Source organism: Hoplias malabaricus, chromosome 2 (genome assembly GCF_029633855.1).
Source record: "Hoplias malabaricus isolate fHopMal1 chromosome 2, fHopMal1.hap1, whole genome shotgun sequence".
NCBI classification, from domain to species: Eukaryota; Metazoa; Chordata; class Actinopteri; order Characiformes; family Erythrinidae; genus Hoplias; species Hoplias malabaricus.
Window position 1 is genome coordinate 9,668,122 of NC_089801.1, and position 24,157 is coordinate 9,692,278.

Genomic DNA, 24,157 nt, shown 5'->3' on the forward strand with positions numbered 1-24,157 from the left:
ATGAATGAATGAGATTATGATGAGTAGACCCATTACACGACCTCATTCCACATATCAGACTCCAACGTTCAGCTGTCATAGTAAATATATTCTTTTGTATCAATTTCCTTTTTTTCCCAGTAACTGCTCTGTGGGGGCTCCACATCCCTTCAGACACTCATTCGTACAGTCAAAAGTAATGAGTTGGGTTACAAGGTAGGTGTTTCTCATAAAGTGGCCATCAGATGACAGCCAATGTCTGTCCCACTCAATAAGTGGGAACTTAATAAGGCAGAATGTAGACGCTAGTGGAGAGAGATGTCCTCTGGGCCTCAGGGAGTCTGAATGTTTAATAGCATTGAATGGTCGTTGCAAACTTAATAAAGAAGAGAAGAATTGCTGACCCATATTCGAGCTAAATCGTTTATCTTACAAATCACAACACTGTGCACCTACTGGATGATGGCCAGTTACTTTAGAGCGACCGCTTGGCAAAGGCAACCCCGGCTTGGTCAATCAGCCATAATACATTTGGGTTTAGAGCTTGGTTTTAGTTTACAGCTGCCAAGTTTTGCAAGTTTACTTACCACTTACCACCATTTTAACTGCAAACTTACACAAGTCTAGCAACGCTACCTACGCTACGAAGGAAAAGTTAGAGACAATTAAGTTGATGCTTTTCATGATACATGGGTCTGAAAGGATGTGGAGCCTGAGAAGATGAAACAGACACAAAAGAAGAGCGATAGCATACCAACTTCAAACCGACTTCATAGACTGAACTTTAGAAGGGTGGGCAACCACAACATAGAGTACGTCTAATCTAATCTCTATCTGATCTACTGACCCCTTGACCAGCTCCACCACGATGAAGTCGCTGCCGTCTCCGCTGTTGTAGAGGATCAGCCCGTCCGAGGAGGTGGTCTTGAACTGGAAGAACAGGTGCATGGAGTAGTAGGCCTGCAGAGTGGTCAGGGAAACGTAGCTGGAGCGCGATTTGAAGGTGACCGGGTCAGCGATGATGTTCTTGTAGCCGATCATGGCGTTCAGCTCGCAGTAGTCAATGTCCCCGTTCTTGCACAGGTCGACGTAGGCCATGCCGTTAAAAACCAGGCTCTGCAGATGGCCGATGAAGTTGGACGGCACAATGGGCATGTAGCGCTTCTCCGTGATGATGCCCGTCTCGATGTTGTGGAACTCCAACTGGGTGTGGTCACCGGGAATCTGACCTTAGAACGGGACAGGAGACAGGACTAGGGTTGATTGGGCTGACTAGGGTTAACATTAGGATGGAATGGCTGAGAAAGCGAGCACGTTAAAGCTGATGCTGACACTGGGCTGGAAGTAATGCACTGATAAATCACTGTGAGCTGAGTCTAAACAAACTCCAGCTGCATGATGAAGTCATTACATTCAGGAATTTGGCAAAGGTTTATAATGGTTTTGCAGTTTTTACATTTTGTGCAGCTACATATTTCCTGCAAAAAACAAAGGAAGAATTTGTAAGAACCCCATCCAATCTTGCAACCTTGCTAGTAATCAAGTCACATTAATATTTGCAAAAGTAAATCAATGTTTTATCCAATACATCAACAATAGATATCTGCTGAAACACACAAGCATTATACGTTTGTCTAAAATGTATGCATTATTATGGGTTATTATATGTAGACTGATGTGTGTGTGTGTGTGTGTGTGTGTGTGTTGTTGCATGTACTCATAGAAACAGTAGTCAAAGCTGTTGTGTAATGATGTCACTTTTTTAATTTAGGATTTTGAGTCAGGTGAGGGTCAACAATATGGTTAGGGTCAGGTGGAGCTGTACTTACAGTAACAATAAATTCAAAGATTGATAAAACAGTGTCTCTGGTGATAACTATAAGAGTTATAAGAGTCTTTGAAGCAGGAGTTTGTTGTGGGTGGAGCTACATGTACAATACCTATAGAGTGAAGCTGAAGTTGGGCCAGTGTTCACCTGAAACCTGAGAGACACCTAATAATGTTTTTCTGTAGATGATAAACAGGAAGTGTGTGGAATTCAGTGTGTGCTAAAGCGGTGCAGTCATGATGCTTGTTTGAAAGGGAGGGGGGGGGGAGGGGGGGGGAGAAAAAATGAAATAAAAGTTCCAAGAACATGTCCTTGAATGCAGTTTCTGCAGACTTTTGAACATCAGTGGGAGCCTAAGTGCTTCTTCATTAATGACTTGAAAAGACTCAATCTGTCCTCTGTCAGATTAATCTTTTATGCTGACGCCATGCTTGGTACTAGCTCTAAGCTGCCACAAAAATTAAGCCATCCAGTTTCCTTGTATGAGACTTTCTTGCTGGTGTTTACCACCTAAATGACTGTGACTTGGGCTTTGAAGTCTCAACTAGCCGTGTTTTGAAGTTTCCCATGAAAGGTTCGGATATGCTGCGTTAAGTAACAAATATCCCTCCTTGGGCTTCAGCTTCTTCCAGCATTTGAGTTTCTGGTTGAGTTTTAAGTTCGTCTAACCACACCTGAGTCCTTAATCACTTCCACACCTCAATATATTGAATCAATAATGTTATATACAGTACCAGTCACAAGTTTGGACATATCTCATTAGTCATTGATGGAACAGGGCTATTCACTGCATACCCTACCTCTGCACAACCCACGTTATGGTCACAAACACAAATTAACTCTTGACAAGGCCACAGCTGTTCAATGAAAACCATTCCAGGTGACGACCTCATGAAGCTGATTGAGAGAACGGCGAGAGTGGGCAAAGTAATAAAACTTATTCTGGTTTGTTTTACACTTTTTTGTTTGCTACATAATTCCATATAAGTTCCTTCGTAATTGAAAACAAATAAAAAACATTGAACGAGGTGTCACTCAAACTTTTGACTGGTACTGTACATTCACTATATGTGGAAAATGGCCAATAACGAAGGAAACCCTCCCTGAGTGGGCGTGTCCAAACATTAGACTGGTACAAATGCATTAGTAACCACACTTTTACCTGTCGATTGTTTTTTTGGGGCACACAAGAAGATAAAGATGGGATACCTTCCATAGGCGACTGGTCATCCACAGTTAGCGTCAGGCTCTTCCCTCTCCTCATCACTCGCACCGTGTGCCACTCGTTATCATTCAGACTCTGCCCCGAGAAAAGGGTCTCGGGCCCCTTGCCTGCGAGACAGTCCAGACATGGGTTAGCACATGTCCCAGAGAGAGGTGGAGGGGACAGAGGTATGGAGAAAATAATAAAAAATAAATAATAAAAAAAAAATTAAAAACATACATCAGCAAAGACAAAACGCAAACATACACTCCATGATCCAAGGTTTCGCCTGAGAATTTTCTGGAAATCAAGTGTATTAATACAGGTTTAGGTTATTTTCTTGTTGTAGCAACAGTTTCTACTCTTCTATGAAGGCCTAGATACTGGAACACTGCTGCAAGGATCTGATAGCACTCAGCCACAGGAACATTACTGAGGTCAGGTATGGATGGCGGGTGATTTTGTGCTTCAGATCTCCCATCACTGTCAAGAAACGCAAAACCCAGGACTTGTATATCCCTCTAGCAGACACTTAGCATTGGACCAGGTGAACGCAGGCTCATGTGCAGCTGCTCCATAGCATCATTAAAGTAGTTGGACTAAAATGCTTGGACCCGTGAATTGCCATTACAGCAGCTGCAGTTATCAGTACCTCACGTATCTGCTGATGAGCGGGACTAGGGGGAATGAAGGGGTGGGTTCCACAGGTCTGAGAGGAGGGTCTCACTGTAGGTCAAAGTAATGACAAAGACAAAACCTATCTCCAGAAACGTCCATTTTGTCACATCATTCATTTCAGCGCTGGCCCTGGACGCTAAGCTCCCTGTGGATTACAAGTCAGCAGCAGGAGGATTTTTCTCCACTGCAATAATTCAGGTTTCTTTTTTCCTGAAGGGACATCTTTTGTGGAAGCTCACGTCTGGCAGGTAGAAGACCAGAGGAGAATATATATATAAAAAACAAATGAAAATGAAAAATACAAAAACTTTTTCAAAAATCTATGACCTTTTCAGAAACGAGTTTGGCAGGAGTAGGCTTCCATAGTTGTGTTTGTAAACAAAGAGGGTGTAAAGTAAAAAATCAAACTGACTGAATGGTGTAATACCACAATTGACCACTTGATGGCAGTAGATTGTAAGGATTCAATTAGCAGCTATTTCGCTGGGCTCAGTCCAGGGCCTTGTACAAACACTCTATATTGTTTATTCATATCCTCAGCGCCGGATTCCTGCTCTCTCAGAGACATGAATTATGAATGATGTGCCAACATAATGATATTTTTCTCTGTCGAGTAGAAAGTGCCAGTTTTCCCTTCCTCTCCATCCGAGGACAGGAGCTGCGTGAGGCATGCAGATGTGCTGCTGAGACGCCTCAGTTGTAAAGCACTGCTAGGAGGGGGGGTGGGGGGGGGGGGGTGAGAAACAGGAGCCTAAATGCTGGGTGGGATTTTAGCGGGGCCTGAGGGTTCTTAAGTGTTAGCAAGTCTAGTGCTTACTGCCATTCCTGTGGGTTTTGTCCGCTCAGTAACCGCACCCTGAACTAACGAGGCTAATGTATGTAATGTAGCACAACAGCTAAGGACCCTGAGAATAGAGGGTGGGTATATTTACACACTCCAAATCTGGGTTGCATCAGTTCCCCAAAGGCACTACAGAATAATGACCGCTATGTATTGGTTGAGTGGTTATTCTAAGTGGTACTAAGCAGAGGATGGGGAGTAAATAGTACATCAAATATATTTTTAAGGAATATCTTTGACCTACTTTGATCAAAATACCACCCCAGAGCAGCTTCTCCCTGCCCCCAGTTCAGTTCATCGGGAGTTCCGAAGTGAGGAGCAGAAACACTGATGTTTGGTCATTTTAACTCTGTTCTCTTTCTTCTCTATTCTCAATTTCTTCATGTTTAATGAGTGCTCTTATTTCTCAGCACTCGTCATGTTATTTTTTGCTCCATTTAACCTCGTCTGTGCTCTCACGAATCCAGCGATGCGATTGAAGAGACAGGACCATTCCAAAATGTTAGCATTCTACATAAGAAGCAGCGCAAAACCAGAACGCTTCATTTTTAGCCCATGCTTTCTTAGGACTTAGGCAGCCCACAAAAAAAAAACTCAGGATTTCTCAGTTTAGCCAGATAACTTAAGCTCTAAGCACTGAAGGGTTTACATTGGACTTCTTTGTGTTCAGTGTCGTTATCACTAAAGTCAAAACAAGTCCAAACCACAGACAAGGCATTTCTCTTTGGTACAAGCTGATCGTGTTGCTCAGGTGGCCTCTGTGTTTAGGTTCTCCTTCCAGGTGGCAAATTGGATGGGCAGATTCCATGAGTACAGCGGTATTAATCAATTAATTCATTCATTTTCTGTAACCGTTTATCTAGTTAAGGGGCGCAAGTCCCTTCACACTCACACATTCGTAACAGAATTAACAAAATAAACAAATAAAAAAGGTGAAGAGAACTGAAAGAAAAATCAATATAATCAAAAGAGGCAAGATTATGTCGATTAGAAGTCCTGAATTCTGATTTTGCCCTAGGTTCTGTTGATGGCATCTTCCTTCTTGTGAGGGAGACAGTCAGAGACTGCGGCTGGACACGTAGCACTGTGGAGCAGTCTGCCAAGTTTGGAGGCTCTGTTTTCCCCTGGCACGCGGAGACGGAACATCACGTAGACCTGACTGACACGGAAAGCCATTTACAGTTCCCCCGTGAGAGGGTCCAGCTCTGAAAATGTGGGCGAACGCCAGAACAGGGCCAGATGTTCTCATTTGAAGAAAGAGATTGTTAGAGAACAAGTGCTGCGTCTTGAGGACGGACGCGGACGATGTCTCCAGAGCATGGATCACTTTAAAGGACCAGTATGTAGGATTTTTACTCTGAAATTACAGCTTCAAAATCATTGCGATGCTTCACTGAACTGAAATAAGGAGGAGGACAGAAGCTGTGTTCTTACTACTGCAGGCACAGCACTGCAGAAACTGCACTATGTGTCTTTTGGAGGAGGGTAGGAAACTACACCACACCCCACCCAGAATATTTCCTGTGAGTATTTTATGGTTTCCGAAACAATAATGTTAATAAATGTTGCAGAGTGTATTGCACTTTTAAAAAATCAAGAGGGTGGACAGAGGGAAGTGAGGTCATTTCCTACCCTCCTCCAGAAGAAGTTACACAGTGCAGTTTCTGCAGTGCTGATTGTGGAGTAGCAAGAACAGAAGGCATATTCTTGCTATTACAGCTTAGTGAAGCATCAGAATGACTCTGAAGCTGATATTTAAATAAAAATACTACACAGAGTCCCTTTAAAAGATCTGGAAACATAAGGAAACATCAAGCAACAAATGCTGCTATTGTTTGCACTAAATAAAAGCCACTATTAACAACTACCTCAAACTAGTAGCTCTTGGTAGAGGTGGGAGTGTGTCTTTAACATTCCACAGTGCTCTGCTTGATGTGTCCCAAATGAAGCGGAGGATCGATGGCTCTCGGCGTGAGCTGGCGCCTCTAAACGAGCTCGCTCTGACTAGCCTCTATCTCTTCCTGAAAAGCGTGAAGGCGAGAAGCGAGAGGCGGGGGAAGGGGAAAGGGAAGGGGAGGGGAGGGGGGGAAGGGATAGAGAGGACCAGGGGGAAGCAGAAGCCGGGACAATCTCCTCCAAATACACGCCTCCGGCTGTCCGACGTCCCACCGGCCTCTCCACGTACACAGAACATGCATCAGCGCGATGCTCCTAGATCCCCTCGGACGTGCTACCATCCGCGCGTTAATGGCTATTTACTTCCCCTTCACTTGTACTAGGCCCCCATTCCAAATGTGAGTGGGGAGAGTGTGTGACAGGCTAGAAAACAGAAAGCAGTGGTTAGTAAATTCTGTGTAATAACAGGAACATGACATTTCCTGTGGGTCCTTGGTAAACACACCCTCACTCTAAATTTGTTCCAAAATGTTGGCACAGGAGCTTGTTTACCAACGTGTTCCATCACTTTCCCATTAATCAACACTCAATAATCGATTGAGGAACGAGAAAACACGTTCTCCGAAGCTGGAGGGAGGAACCGTTCAAATCCCTGCAGCCGCTTATTGCGCCTCAACAGCTGGATGCTTCGGCTTCTCCACGTAACCTCGCTCGGGAAAAAAAATAGGGCTTTTCTGGAGGTGGATTTAAAACCACAGCAGCACATCCACCTACCTAAAGGACTGCGACTTCGGGAAGAAATCCAGAGACAGCCACCTGAGTTGGGGACTGAACCCAGGAGAGACCCTGGAGCCGTGCCGCAGTGACACCACCCCACTTTGTAGTTTCTCAGGTCAAACCACACGGCCTTCTGTTTTCATGTAACTCATTTTTTGTTCCTCCACCCATCACCTAGTTTCCATACACTGGATGCCATGTATATGCAAATCCCACCCCCTCTGCCTCATCCAGCCACCCACCTCCTCAGAGCTGGAAGAAACCCACAACGGAATGAACTCAATCTCACGGGGGGCTTTTTTTTTTTTTTGCCGTGTAAGCAATAAACAGAGGACAGGTCGAGCACAGACAAATGCAGGAATGATTAAGAGGGCGGGGGACGGACGACTGGTTGAGAGCTGAAGGAAAGCAAGAGACAGCTGTCATTCCAGAGTGTGTGTGTGTGTGTGGAGGGGGGTTATTCAAATCGATGATTCATTCTGGTGTCACTGAAAACTGAATGGGGAGAAGAGTTAGTGAGGCTGCTTTAATTAGAAGAATAAGAAATCAACACGCACACACACACTCAAAAAACCCCTACCCTTCATCTAAAAACCCGCTCTGGCCTGAAGCTAAGAGATAGCTATGAAGCCTGACTGCTACTCCATCAAAGAGCGGTTGGGGGGGGTAAATAATTAAATAAAAATAAAATAAAGCACGCTCTGTAAAACAGAGACGAATCACCCGTCAACAGTTAATCCATTTTGTTTTCCTCACCTTTCCACATTGAGCCTAGGTGCTATCAACACCTTGCGTGTGTATATAAGCTGACGGTGGAATCCTATACGTGCCGGATGTTGAGTTTGTGTCAGAGAATAGCAAGCGTCGTCTAAGCTGTGATCAATATAATATCAGAATGGATCGTGTCTGATGTAGAATTTGCTCCCAGCACCAAAAGAAATGTTCATCCCAAACAAGAGGAGGCTAAAAGAGAACCATTTGCTTTGGAGAGGTTTTCAGACACAGACTGTGTGCAATCTCTGGCTCTGCGTAGTGTGTTAGCCTCCTTTCACCCAGGACCACCACAGAGCAGGGGTGAGTTGGGTGGTGGATCATTCTCAGCGCTGTAGTGACACTGGTGTGTTAGAGTGTGCTGCCTTGGTACGGGTGGATCAGACACAGCAGTGTCTGCTGGAGTTTTTGAACAGCGTGTCAACTCACTGTCCACACCCTTGTAGTTGTAAAGTCAGAGACAGCTTATCTGTCGCTGCACAGTTCATGTTGGTCGCCCTCCAGTCCCTGATCTGTCGACACAGGACGCTGTTGGATGGACATCTTTGGTTTAGTGGAGTCTTCTTAGTCCAGCAGTTAAACTACTGAGGAGTTAAAAACTCGAGGAGCACTGCTGTGTCTGATCCACTCATTCCAGGGCAACTCACACTGACACACCAACAGCATGTCAGTCCACCACCAAACTGCAGCTGCTCTGTGGTGTGGGTGATTTAAAAAGTATTCAGAGCAATGGGTGAAGTACAGTAGCTGTAAAGTGTAGCTGTAAGATCAGTGTAGAAACAATACTCAGAGGTATAATTCCAATCTGGAATCTGTCTGCTTTTATGAACCCACCCTAACCCCAACACCCCCCTACCCCAGTACCTGACCTCATTGGGGCTGAACGCCATAAAATCCTCACAGCAATGCTTCAATATCCAGGGCAATGGCTTCCTAGAAGAGTACAGGAGCTACAAGGCGGTAAAAGTGGGTTTATCAATGCCCCTCAGTTCAGAAGAGTATTATATATATTTTTTAAAACAAGCAAATAATCCAGGTCTCCGTGTTCCCTGGAGAGCTCCGCATCTTCACGGCTCCGACGGAGGAGAGAGGGGGGGGGGGGCGTGAGCAGAGGGGAAGTGAGGCGTCCGTCTGGAAGGGGGTATTTTTAGAGTCGTCACGGCGCTTGTTAACAGCATTTAAAGCCGAGCCGTGTTTAAGCTGAAGTGGCAGAGTTTTCCTCGGGCAGGGCAGGGACGCCCCGGGGAGTGTGGGGTCCTAATTGACAGTGATGTGTTCGCAAATGTGTGTGCATGAGTGTGTGTATATGAGTTGGAAATTTGAGTGCTTCGTCTCCTGCTGGGCGGCTGACAAACATTAATTACAGTCTAACTACACCCCCCACGTTCAGCCAATCACCGGTTTTGGACATCAGTGGGTGGGCTTATTTTGTGGGTGGGGCCAGGGTCCAGTTCGTCTAATGAGTCTTGGGTGGCGATGTTGTGAAACAGCCCTTATACTGACACCTAGTGGCCTGGATGTGTGAGGCATTCTGTCCTGAAATTATTAATGGCCTTAATAAAGTAAAAATTATAAACAACCTGAGGTAATGCTAATCTGTGGCGGTAGAAATGACCCTGGGGGTCAGTCCACTAACACTGTAAAGAGCCCAGAGTTACAGCTGGGGCTTTGTTTACGTCTGAGTGAGTGGATTACTGCGCAATTTTGGTTCCATTACGTGACTCCAAAGCCATGTCATTTGCAAAATGAGGCAGGGAAATTATAAATACCCCAGACTTAACCCTTTATCTGCCTCCCAGCAGAAAATAACACGGCTTTCTTTTTAGCTTGTAAATTTGAGGTTGCCTCCTGGAGCAGGGTAGACGTCTGGGTTGCGTGAGAGTTGCTTTCTAAATATGTTTGCGAGAGCCTCTTGCACTCGAGACTAATATAAACATTACCTTGGGCCAGGGGAATTATCTCAGCCATAATAATAGTCCTCGTGTATCCCATTGTGTGGCAATGTGTGTTTATTTCCCTCGCTGCTAATGTGAGGCTTGGGGTGTGGGGGTGTGGGAGGGGCGCTGGTAAGTAAGGCAGATACTTTATTTGGGGGAGCCACTAGCATTGATTAGCAAGGTCTTTGCCAAGAAAATGGGTCGAGGGGGAGGTGGGGGGAATAAATAAATAAATAATAATAAATTCCCGCCCTGTATTTTTCGGTATCGTAGCAAAGGAGCGGTGCAAGGAAAGAGGGATGAAAAGAACAAAGGTAGGAGACAAAAGAAGTGGTCAGGGGCCAGCGGTTGTTGAGTCATCGGGTGTGAGAAACACGGTGAAACATCAGTGACCCCTGAGAAATCACTTATTCATTAGTGGACTCAATAATGGATGGACGCGCCAACTCCCTGTCATTCTCCTCCCTCGTTCTCTTTTCATCCCCTTTCTTCTTCCCTCCGCTTTTTGGCCGCCGCTCCCTGCCACTGCCTCTTTTCGCCCTGTCTTCCTCCCTCTCTCTCTCTCTCTCTCTCTGCATGGGGAGGCAGGTTAATGGGAGTAATAAAAATCACACGCCATATTTTCCTTCGGAAAAAAAGAAAAGCAGGCCTCATCAATTTCAGCGGGTGACAGAATGAGGGAAGGGAAGACAAAAGGAATGGAGGACTGTGGTGAAGCAGCTCTAGAGGAGCGTGCTTGGTGCTCGGTTTGGAGTACAAGAGCCCTCATAGCTCGGTCGTTAGTGCTCTATGTCTGGGCCTCGTCACTCAGCCTTTCTCACTGCTAGCTGTAGCCCGCCATTAGTGCCGATCTAATGAGGCCCGTGCCCATCTGCCTGCGGGAACCTGGAGCCATTTTTATTTTTTTTATACTTGCCCAGGTCTAATTAAGGGTGATAACTCAGGGTTTGTGCAGGCTAATCTTTGAACAATCCAAACCACAACCACAGACGAGTTACAAACATGGGTAACGCGGAAAAAGGCTAACACTAAGCTAGCATAGCATCCTGTCTTCATTATCTAGAACACAAAATATTGATATGATACAGCAACACAGTCATTTCATACTTTACATCCAGTGCACACTTCTTAAAACATGACATAGTATATAAACAATAGGGCTGCACGATAAAGCATTCACAACATTTATTAAATATTTAAACGTGCGAGATAACGGATTAATTTCCATGTATACAAAGTACAAACTGCTGTATTGTACAATACAATCCCAGTATATGGTGCAATATATTCCCCGTATATATTATAAGTTAGCCTCTATATATAGCAAAATCACCCGAATACCCCATGAGTATGTAGCAACACATTCTCAGTTCATAGCAATTTAAACTCAATGTTATCTTAATAATATACACCACTACAATACAAACATGTATCACTATGAAGGCAGGGTCAATTGACGGTTGTTATCGTGCAGCCCTAATAGAGAAGGAATAGGAACGGTCACTTACTGGTGGAACAGTTAGTCCTGATACAGTCTAGACAGGGGAGAACACATGAGATGTAAATTCAGCCTTCAAGGTTACTCTGCAGACATCCATTAAAGTACACAGTCCACCCTCTGGGGACGGCCACACGGACTCCGGGCCACACCCAATGCTCTCCTCCATTGCCCTGCTGACCACAACTCTGGCCTGGATGCTCTCAACAGGCACAGCAGCCAATATTGGTTGCATTTTTCAAATAAGGAGGCCACGAGAGTGGCCTGTTCAATATACTTTGTAATCTTTAGAGAGATATTGGCTGCTAAAGGCCATGCAGTTGAGTTGGCATTATACGGCCTTTAAAAACAGTCCCATATAGTAATGTCAGAGTAAATATTAGAATAAAATATTCCATAATTCTGGCATGGGTCATGTCACATTGGCATTTTACCACTAGCAAAACATGTACGAATGTGGATTTGGAGATTTGTGGGGCATTTTCCTAATAGGAATATTGTATATTAAGTATATAGTATATAGTTCATTAGGTATTCCCCCAAATGGTCAGTTTTAAACTGTAGAAGACAATAAGTCTGCACATTTCTGGACCATATGACCTTGATGGATTCTTCTTGAAAGACTTTAGAACATCTGTCAAGATGGTAGTGATCAAGAAATAAATAGCTTTCTATTCTAAAAAAAGCACACATTGTTCTTGTTCTTATCCGAGCTCCACGGAAAGAATACTTCTGAAAGTGGAAAAAGGAAAGAAAAATTTAAGAGAGCATTGGGATATAACCTTGGTCTGGCTGAGCCACTTGAAAGGTAACTGTACTCTTCATTAATGTCTCTTTATTACTGGGTCCTTGGAGACCACTACAAGGGACCACTCCTTGACCGTCCTCTCAATGCCTGTGAGATAGCGGGGACCTTGCATGGGTCAAACCGTCCTTCATTATCTGCTCTCTCACAGTGGAGGACTGGGCATGCTCATGTCAGGAGTGATACCTCATGTGGTAGAACCCACAGCACCTCCTCAACAGACCACAGATCTTTTTCAAAGTTATTCAGAATTAAAGTTGAAAGAGAGAAATGCCTTAGAAGAACCAATCCGGGACGGCTCTTGAAGAAACCACATGCGGGGAACCTCTTTCCAGTTAAATTAAGGTCCCACTTACTTTGGAGCTACATAGTGAACTGGGAACCAATTAAATATCTCTGTTTATAAGATTGTAGCAAAGTTGTACTGTGCATAAAGATAAATGTTGCTTGTTACATTGCTTATTACTACATATTTCTCTGTTATTACAATGTATTAACACAAAATAGTGTGATGAACATTTACTTAATACTAGCAAAAGATCAAGACCCCATTTCACAAAATAACTGGAAGTAGGAAGTGTCCCATGTTAAAGGGAACTCCACTGAAGAAACTAGGGCTTAAGATTTAGAATGTTTTGAAACAAATGGCCTGGGGATAGACTGTTCATTAGTGTTAGAAGAATAATAAACATGATGATCTCCCAAATATCTTATTTAGCATGATGCTAATATGATACAAAGCCAGAGGTAGGGTCCATTTAATAGCATTACTACAGATTAGCTCTCATCTGAATGTTTTTTTTTTTCCATTTGAAATGATGCCTTGAAACCCCCGAGGATCCAAAGCTTAGCTCTAGCAATGTGTAACTGATAAAAGCGGAATTTAAAAGATCCCCAACTCTTAGCATCCTAATGCCCCTGTTCCTCCAGGCAAAAACTGCTAGAAGTACTTTAGCTTTAGAGCTAACACCAACACTTTAAGGCTAGCAATGCAAACAGAGCTTTGGCTTTTTCAGATTCCTCTCAAATCACATCCAAGTGTCCCCTACATCTAAATGCCCCCACAGCCAAAACAACCCCATCCAAACACCCTGTATACTACCCATAAAGCAGAAAATCCTCACCCAGTCAGAAGCACACTGCCCTCAACCCACTTGCAACTCTGATATCAGCTTTAAAAGCCCCAACTCCATGTTTTAATAGCACTGACACTTCAGGCTACAGCTAACACCACCAGTCCTTGTGTGTAAACTATTCTGCTTCTGCTGCTTAGCTTCTCTGGGCCGCGTTTTAGATATTTATACATTTTTTGACATGGCCTAAAATGTTTTTTAAACCTTTATTGATGGATACCAAGTGGTCTTAATGAAATAAAATGTAACTTCAGCATCTCTCTTATTCAATTATTCATTTTTTATTATATTTAAATGCTTTTCGTTACCTGATAAAGCTGCTATAACAAAAATAATTATTCTAAACAATGCCTCGAGTTACAACAGAAGACTGCATCACAATGCTCCACCTTCCACATGTTTGGCATGGCTTAACAATTAACGACTGCGGCCATCGATAAAAACAACGAAAAACCCTCTAGAGTGCTATATTTGTGAATAATGAGGGCATTGGGGAATTGGAAAATTTCCAGCTCTGCTCTGTAATGGAATTTGTAATCAGCATTTTAGCATGGTGTTATTGGCGAAATGGGGTCATGAGAGAGATTAACGGAGATCAAAGAGTTCATTACTATTCAAAGAAATTAAACTGCAATGTTTTGATCATTTATCAGTATCTAATTTGTCGCTGTTATATCAAAACCTAGTTGTTGTTTATTGGTGGAGGTCAGTATCCCCTTCTAGATTTCTGACTTAATGGGTCTTCCTTTATAGCAAAGTTTCCACCCCAAAGGGTTAAGTCCAACAGTTAGGAGTGTTGGAGATGCTTTAATTAAGCTTTACCTGCTGTGGTACTATAGCAGGGCTTGGTTATAATGGAACTTTAGTCATAATCAGTGATGCCTCTAGGCCTTTTTCCTATAGCTGATTTCCTACAACCACCAAGCCCCTACCACCAGGGTGCACCAGCACTCATCTAAATGTGGTACTAAATAAATAAATAAATAACCCTTTCTGTATCATAATTGCAGTGTTAATGGTCTCAAATTTGGTCTGAAAATTGGCCCAATTTTATTTGTCCAGAGAGACCTACTCATATGTCCAATCCCCTCTTATAAAGTCATAACTCCAATACCACAACCCCTCCCCCACCCCCAAATGTCTAAATCAAACAGCACTGAACCCCTGCTGTAGTCAAGCTTTGGTTTGCTGCTGTTGGTCTGTTCTGTTGAGGACTGTGCTCTGGAGACTCCAACAGTTAAATCCAGTTTACCCTTCAGCGTGGCGTTAGCCTGTCGCATGTCGTCAACCTCAGCAGAAAAGTGGTCACAAACAGCCAGAGAGCAGCACTGGGGTCTTTCTCTGAGAGAATGCTCTGTTTGAGATGGGATAAATCCTCTGGAACATTAAAAGACTGTGTGGCGTTTCCTTTACTGGTCATCATTCCTTTTACATCAGTATTTTAAGATTTATATTTAAATGCACATGCAACACTTGTTACATCCTTAATGTGAGGGGACGGAGCTTAGAACCTCATTCAAAAAGGTGATCTAAAAATGTAGGTCTAGTAGAAAGGCAAACTCTGCCGCCTCTGTGAGGCTTTCACTGCAGAGCCACATCTGCCCTGATAAACAAATCCAGTCTGCAGAGGACTGAAGTCTTTTATTTAAACAGGAAACTGAAGTATATCGGTTGCCCGTGACACAGACTATTTGAGGTAGTCGCCACACTGTTGCAAAGATATGTTGCAGTAAAGCTCCACAGCGTAGACTCTTTCTGCAGCCGACACTAGAGCAATGAGGCCTTTCCTGTGCAAGGTGAAACGCATCCATTCTCAGCTTCTTCTGCTGAGCGTGGAGCAAAAAGAAAAGGTGGCTGTAATTTCCAATGTGACGCTTCATTTGTAAGGCAGACTGCTTTTTCCGTTTTATGGAGGTCGCTTTTCTTTTCCCTGCCATTTTTTGCGTCTGCTTTGCAAGCCAAAACAAATGAGACGGCACGTGAAAGGCTTTGCCAAAGGAGCTAAAGAGAGGTGGCTGTGTTTTTGTGAGTTTTATAGTGGGATTATAGTAGCCCCACGCATGGGCAGAGGGGCCTTGTGTTAATTGGACTCTGGAGAGCCATCACTCTGACCTTTCTGCCTGTTATCAGGAGAAGTCTGATAGATCAGACTGCAGGGAGAACACTCCCGAAAGGTGGATGCCTTAAATGGCTCAAAGCTGTGCTATGTTAAGAGGGAGGGATGAATGTTAAGGTGGTCGTGTTTTGTAATGCTACTGAGTAGATCTTTTCAATCATCTCACAAAATAGACACAGACCTATAATTTAGCTCAAGAAGCTAAGCGAGCTGATTGGATGATATTTTTGTGGAGGACGGGACTTTTAAGCACGCCAACATCTTCCATCTTTATCCTTAACGCTTTCAAAAAGCCTAATGTACCAAATTAAAAGACACTTTGCTGACATTTCCATTCAAAATACAAGCAGTACTAGTAAATAAAGGCTTTGTTTAATAGACCATATCATTTATTTATTCCAAACTGTGAGGAATTATGAATACCAGAAAATAGTTATGTACATATGAACATGGAGGCGACATTTTGGCACAGAGCATTCTCCCCAGAGGAAAAGTGTTAGTGTGCTCCTCAGGCAGTGAGTGAAGAGTCGCAGACTCTGGCCATTGAAGCACTTGTAGACATCTCCCCTATATGTAACACAGTAGAAAATATTTGTGTGTTTGTGTGTGTTTGTTTGTTTGTTTGTTTTCAATAGTCAAATAAGCAGATTGTATGTGGGATTAAATATCTCAAAACCAACTGAGCTGTTTTGTACAACATCACTGTAGGACATCTGTACACGCTGACACTACGTAGGTGTTTATTATCCACTCATAACATACACATATTTACTAGAACGAAGAAAGATAATGAACAATAATTTAACTGCTTTGCACTTGTTACCTTGGCAATAAGAATAGAACTTTAACCAACACAACAGCTTTGATATAACACTGTAACGACTGAAACACAAACAAAACGTCACGCATAAAGATCAAACATCGTAATAATAAAAGCCAAAGAAATTATCTAAAATCAAATTAATTTTATTTAATAAATACCTCAAATATTATATTTGTACGACAAATACAGCCGTGTAGGTGTTTATTTACTAAATAATACAATATTACATGTTTCATAGTGTAACATTGTGCTTAAATAATATAAATAATAGATACATCAAATAACACAAACGACTTATTTGTAGAAGTTTGTTTTGACAGCAACTAATAAAATAACAAAATAACTTTATACGATCTAGATTTTATTTATTTTATCATATTGCTATGGGGACATTAAAGATAATCATTATCTTATAAGTGACAATAATAAAGTGAATCATTAGAATTTATATTACTATATAACAATTTTCCTTTGGTGTGCTTTAAGTGCTTTGATATATTTTAATTAAAAAACCTAAACTAATATTAGCTATTAATGAATTAATGAGTTAATGAACCACAGGATTGCGTGTGTTCCTTATTAAGAAATATCTATTTACAAAATCTATAGTTTAATGCTCCTCATAAGAATTCTATAAAACTTTAACTTAACCCTCTCTTTAGCAGGTGTTGTTCACTTTAACTGTAAATACGAAAGCGGGAACTTGCTTTAACGCGGAAGGCAGAGTTATGTAGGTGTTTGTTATTCTAGTTTGTTTCCTGTGATGGGAATAAGACAAAGACTAATTAATGAACGTTCAGACTCAGTCTGAAAGTGGGTTTGAAACGTGGGCTCACAGGATGTGGCCTGGGACTGACTTGCTGAATGCAGTTTGCTGAAGTATTTTATTGATCAGTGCCTCGGCAGCAGAAACTTAGGGAGGAAGCTGCTGACACTGGAGGAGTAATCACAATATGGTCTAATGCTGGGAGGGTCACGGAGCCATGTGCCACTGGTTGGTGACAGTGTGGGAGAAGGTAAGTGTGAGTTAAGTGTTTGAGGGAGTAAAATACATCAGAAAATAAGGAATTTATTAATTCATTCATTAATAGACCATCTCATCAACTCAGTACAAACAAATACAGTAAAATAGACTACTGACAATTAAAATTAATAACATATATATTAATAATATGTTAAATAATACATAATTAAATGGAACTAAGGAAATATTTGATTTAAAAAATTGTAAACAATGTGTAATATATTTGTGGTATTCTATAAAATGCCAAGTTTCATCTTCAATGAGAATTTTATGACCGGCTGGAATTTTAAAACTAATATTCTGATCGTTTAATTAGCATTTTGAATTTTGGAAGTTCTGCTTCCTGAATATCAGCTACACATGAAAGTGTTAACACAGACGCATTGATGCACCACCTGAGTGCCATCGTTTTCAGCGGTGGGAACATCATGCACTACTGTTATTAATACTTTGAAACTATAAGAGCTTATGATGAACAAGTGAAGAAAGAATGTGATTTCTGTCCACTTCCAAACTCGGAACATAATCATTTCCAGAATTTCTCTGGTCAGTGAAGTACTAGCTGTGCTCAGACTGAAGTAAACAATCACTGTCACTGACCGTCTCTGTTAGTCAGGTCTGATCTCCATCAGCAATCAGAGAAACTGCGTGTTTCTGACAGCCTCTGGGAAAGAATTCTACCTTTGCTCCTTTGTGAGCAACATAATAAACAAACATTCAAGTTAAATTGTCTTAATAACCATAATTTAATTTTATTGGCTAATATAAATTTAAACACAGTCTATATAAATATCTACCCAGTGATTCATAGAACCTTTTTCTCTGTAATACCCCTGTAACAGAAGCTATAGGCTCATAGCCTCAGTCTCATTGGGCATTCATTCATTCATTCATTCATTCAGGTTCTGTAACACTTTCATCCTGTTCAAGTCCGTCAAAGGGCACCAAACCTTCATCCAGTCACTCACACCTGTGATCAATCCATCTACCTGCTTGTGTTTTTGGACTATGAACGAAACCGGAACACCCAGAGGAAACCCACACTGACACAGGGAGAATACTCCAAACTCCTCAAAGTGATCACAGTTTACATTTTCCTTCCATAGTCTCGTATTCAAGGACGCTGCCCAGTAGCTTCTGTTAAGTCCTTCTACATACAGAAAGGTGGTTTAAAAGATGAGTCAGTGGTAACTGACAGCATGATGGAGGTTAGGTTACATTAAATTACATTAGATTAGTTAGAAAATCACTGGAGAGACCAAGTGGCAAAGCAGCTCAGTGTGTTTTGAGACATGTCCCATGATGCTATTCAAAGATGAGTGTATGAAATTTGACAGATGTAGGGTATTCCATAGATATTTCAGCTCTAATGACCATTATACTGTCTTGTGCAAACTTTTGGGCACTGCAGGTTAAACTGTATGGTGTAAAAATAAACACAAACATGACTCTAGGAAGCATTAAGACACTTAATTACATTCACATTAATGGCACAAAGCAGAATATATATTTATAATAATATATATTTATATTTAATTATTTTTAAGGTTTTTTTAATCAGGTTACATATGTAATCAAATGTAGAGTTTTGAGAATGTGAGAATTTCAACAGTGCTGTGTGGTGCCCCCTAGTTGGGAATGTAACCTCAGTCGGTGGTGTTATCCATTATGCTACATGCCAAAAAGTGCCACTGCTATTGTACAGGACATTGAGTCCAGACTCTGAAACTGACCAGTGGGGCCCAAAACTTTCCACAAGTCCCTATGGGTCTATGATGCAGCTTTTGTGTTGAAGACTGTGGTGTACCGTGTTAAATGCGATACCTAGATTGATGGTCAGTCGAACACGGCCAGCATCCAGTTCTAGCCGTAGAGTGTCGGCCGAGTCGCGGGACGTAGTTGCTACGAGGACACCGTATGCTCGCTGAGAGCGGAACCTTAGAGTCACGTCCTCAGCCTCAGTGTGCATGGCAACTGGCAGCTGGATCTTCATAAACTTACTGCCGTCATAGCTCAAAATGGTGGCATCTGTAAAAAGAAAATGTTAGTTGCCCTTTACATTGTGGAAATAGTCGTGAAGGACTGACCAAAAGCAGTGATCAACTCCTGAAAGCACAATAAACTTTTTTAAATTTTGAAACAGCCATTATAATGGCACCTGATTTTAAAAATGGCTGCCCCCATGTGAGCGACCTGCTCTATAAAAATGAATGATTAAATAATTATAACAATACCCCATCTTTAAGAGTGTGCCATAATCTTATTATTATTTTCAGCTCATGTCTCCAAACTTAAAAGACACCATTTTGCCCCAGGAATGGTAGAATGACCCAGGAGTCCTGTCAGATTAGCAGGAAGTCCAGAGCCCTATTGTAATCAAAGCTTAATCCAAATGTACATTCAGTTACCCTGCTCAGGAATGAGACGCTCATACTTGTTTTCAATAAAAATCAAGCCCTTAGGCAAACAACGAAGGTCAAAAAACTGGAGAGTCAATGGACGCTTTTGACTAAACCCAGAACCTCAACGGTGAATCCTCGCAGTAATGTCAGACCCTATGCAGGAACAAGATTAAAAAGACAACACCAAGACTGCATTAAAGGAGGAGATGGTGAAAACTGTTTGTCAATTGTCCCCCTAGTTTCAAAGCAGTCAGTCAGCCAAGACATCTTTAATATCCTTTTAGATAAGACAGCAATATGTTGCATACTGCATATCAGTGTCAACAACTGCAGATCCACACCTATTTAACAGCTCAACACAAGGTCATGCAAACCTTTAAAAGGGACATTAGGAGAAAAAAAAAATCACTTGTTTGGTGCATGTGCACATTCATTCCGTGAAAACCATTAAATAAAACGAGTTGTTCTAAATATACACTTCATCTTGCACAGAGTGCAGACACTTCTGAGTCTCTCCAATCGCAGCACTGGACTTGAGTTTATGTGATAGTACAAAGACTAGCTTAAACAGAGCAAAACAAACACAAATAGCATACAGAAAAAATAGTAAAAACTGATTAAATTAAGCAAAACAAGAGTGGGGAAGAAAGAAACATGAATGAAAGAAAAAAGCTCTCGTGCTGAACTGAGTTGTGGCTCATTCTCATTTTAAGAAACAAAAGCTGAAACCAGTCATTCGCAGGGCTGTTTAGACAGGGGCCAATTGCTGCTGTGCCCCTTGATCCTTGTGGTATTTTGATGCCAAAATTGTTCACTAGTGGAAAAGGGAGAGAGTATGTCCCATTAAATAGCAACAAAAGCATCGCTGTGAAATACATGATACTTAATGTCTTCATATTTAAGAGAAACTTCCTCATCTTGCCCAGTAAACATAACGTTACGAGTCTGAAAGGACATGGAGCAATCGAGATATCAGAACTGAGATAAAAACAGAGACTTGCACTACGTCACTGAAAGTGGAGTGAGACATTAAGTAACAGACTGGCAGGTCTTCATCTGTAATTGGAAATATTTGGAATATGACAACCAGAAAATTAAAAACTTCTAGGACTGAATTTTTGAAAGTGTGGGAATAAGATCCCAGGAGTTGTCTCTGATTGTATATCTGACAAATTGGAAATTATTTTGAATTATATTTTAATGTATTGTGTCGTTCCTTGCAGAGAAATTAACATTATTAATAATGGACTTAAATAATTTTGGATCACGCCGACGTGTGTACTACCAGGCCAAGACCAGGAACCAAGGAATGGCACTCTGCCTTTGTAAAGAATGTGACATAGTTATTAAGTAAAATAAGTTACTGTCAAACTAATTTGCACCTAGTGTGCAGCCACCACTTTCGACTTAACACACATTAGAGATGTCTAATAGCGAGTGACAGGGGAAAATAACAACAGTGTTCTTCAGATACCATTGAGGGTGGATGCTCGTGTCAACGTGGAGAAAGGGAGTGAAGGGCCTAATGTGCCGGAACACTAACAGTTCATAGTCACATTTCCGCTCAGCAGGGACAAGATTTGGAATGCCAAGTTGACTGGCAACAACCTATGGTGTCATGTCCCATCCCATGGAGCTGGAATTACAGCCGCCCCAGGAATACGGCAAATATATGTTCGACATTAAGTCTGTTAGAGGAGTTAGCTTAGAGGCATCATCCATAATTCAGCCCTGCTTGGAATTCAAGCTGCCCCCCACCCCCACACACCCACCCCCACCCTTCTCCATGTACTGTATATACAAGCTCCTAAATGGGAGTAAACAAGCCGTGGAAAACGCCCGGAGACAACCCTGATATCGGAGGCTGTGCGCCGCCAAGATGTAGTAATCTAGGAGCTGCCTTTCAAAAAGAACGTGAGCGCCGTGCTAAGTTGCTATGCCATGTTTTACATAATGAAAACACAGCCCATGACTCCTTGTTATATAACATACATCAGGTGCCATGTAGAGAGGTCATCTAAGCTCGTCCGAATTAATAAGGTCCATCATCTAGAGGCCAGGCTGATTATGTTGACTGATTCGCCTGATAATTACCGCCTTGCTAACTACACCACATGACACGCCACTGATAAAAAGCTCTTAAACCATGAGTTGCGACAGCTTTACTGCTGTATGACATTGCCACAGTTGCCTACTAGCACAAGTGTTCGTAATACATAAGTCAAAGAAGTGTGTAATCCATTTGAAACAAGAGTCCAAAATGGGGACAATCACAGTTTTCCTTGAAAACTGTACGAACGGGATCAAGGTTTTTCTGACGCAAAAAATTCCAGCAATTTGTGCAATAAAAATAAAAATTTTATGTTTTATTAATTTCATTTTACTTGTATTTATTTTTAACAGGGACCATGCGCAAATTACATACATCTCTGAAGAGAAAATATGCTTTAATGCTTTAATAAGCTATAGTTTCCATCTTTAAAAAGAGCCCACATCTTAATTACATTAAATGAAAACATGACTGGAGGCGGACCTTTGTTCATGCTCTTGAAACATTGTTTAACTGATAAATTTACAAAGACCTCTGATGTTGTCACTGACCAAGACGACAGTACAATGAAATCCAAGAAACAGAGGCGAGATAAGAGTTCAAATTTTACAGATTGAGAGGAATTTTCTAAAGGTTCTAAACACAAGATTGCCAAGAATTTAGTCTTCCACAAGGACAAGGCCAAGCACCACTGTTGGATATGTGAGTTACCTTCAAGCCCTCAGAGGGCACTGCTTAAAAAAAATACATTATTCTACTGGAATAAATTTGGACACATGGTCTTGAGAACACTCCATAAAATCTCTGTCACTTAACACCGACACTGCACCAAGAAAATCAACCTGAACCTAATGCAAAGAGAAAGCCATACATCAATGCTATGCAGGAATGTGGTCAACTTCTCCAGGCCAAAGCTAATCTCAGATGGTCAGAAAACAGGAAATGTGTGCTATGGTAAAAAAAAGTCAATGTTTCACTTTTTTTAGGCATTTTCTATGAAAAAGATGAAAGGGACCATCCAGACAATTCATCATTGAAAGACGCAAAAGCTTTAATTTCCGGGGCATGGAAGGGATCACACATGTATACAAACATGTACATTGATATTTTAGAGAGACATATGCTGCCATAATGGTAACATCTTTTGACTGGGAAGTACATGGTTATTTCAACAAGACAATTCCAGGCCTTATTCTGCAAATGCTTCTGCAACATGGTTTCAAAGACAGAGTCTGTGTACTCGAATGACCTGCCTGCTGTCCAGATCTGTCTCCTATGGTCAAGAAGGAGAGTCAGAAAACAGTGACCGTGAACTCCTGAAGCTCTTAGAACTTCTGAAATGTTCAGTTGTCGGCCAGCAGTCGGTCACTTTTTGGTTGTTTGTTAGTGTTAAAGAAACGTGTCACTTGCTGAGCTGGAGTTGTGCTCTGTCAGATTTCATTAGAGCAGCAGACATGCCTGGCCTGACCAGAACCTTCCTGACCATCTGCGTCCCAAGAGCACACCTTGCTCTCCCTCTGCCCCCCCGGGGCTGGAGAGCTGGGTAATTAAACGGAGTGGGAGAAGGAGGGGTTTGAGATGAGGGGAAGGAAACAAACTGCTTCCTCTGTTTAATTAAAACCTGTGTGTTTTTGTGTTGCTTTGTTTTTTGGGACAGACGGTTCACTGCATCATTTATTCTCTCTCTCTCTCGCTCTCTCTCTCAAAGTTTGTTTCATTAACTTCTGAACAGATTTTCCTCGTTTTCCCCTTTCCTTCCTTTCCTCTAATTTCGTAGTTTCTTTGCACTTTCCTGTATTCCCATTCTGTCATTTCCTTATTGTTTTTTCCTTTCCTGTTTCCTATTTTCCTTACCTGTTTCCATTCTTTTCAGCTTTTGTCTCATCTCCTTCCATTTCTTGTTTTCCTTCTTTCTTTTCTCCTTCCTTATTATTTTTCCTCCTTCCCTTCCATGGATATTCCTTCCTTCCTTTTCAGGTTTACTTTATCCAATCTTCCTTCCCTTTCCTACACCATCCCTCTTTTTCCCCTTCACTCCATTTTCTTCCATCTCCTTCATATATTTCTACTCCTTCACTTCCTTCCTTTTCAGACTTCCCTTCCTTATTTTGTCCAACATGCTTTTTGCCTTATTTCTTTCCCCAATTAAACCCCTTTCCTACTATATACCTCCTTCTTTCCTCCCTTATTTCCTTTTACTATTTTCCTTCCTTCTTTTTTATTACGTACTTCTATTTTGTGCTATTTTACTTCTATCCTTCCTTCACTACCATTCCTTCTTTCTTTCAAACCTCCTGTCCTTGCTTTTTTCCTACTCCCCTTCCTTTCTTTTCACACGTCCTTGCCTGTCTTCCACCCTTCCTTCCTTTTCGCCTTATTTGCGTTCTCATTTCCT

At 41.9% G+C, this 24,157-nt stretch overlaps 1 protein-coding gene across 1 annotated transcript in view; it reads right to left on the bottom strand.

Annotated features, from left to right (window-relative positions):
- The window catches only part of LOC136674798 (neurexin-1a-like), a 353,645-nt gene that overhangs the window by 181,946 nt on the left and 147,542 nt on the right, over positions 1–24,157 (bottom strand). Inside the window, 4 exon segments of the mRNA XM_066651019.1 lie at positions 827–1,208; positions 3,017–3,139; positions 11,420–11,446; positions 19,135–19,338. Coding sequence (XP_066507116.1) covers positions 827–1,208; positions 3,017–3,139; positions 11,420–11,446; positions 19,135–19,338 — 736 coding nt within the window.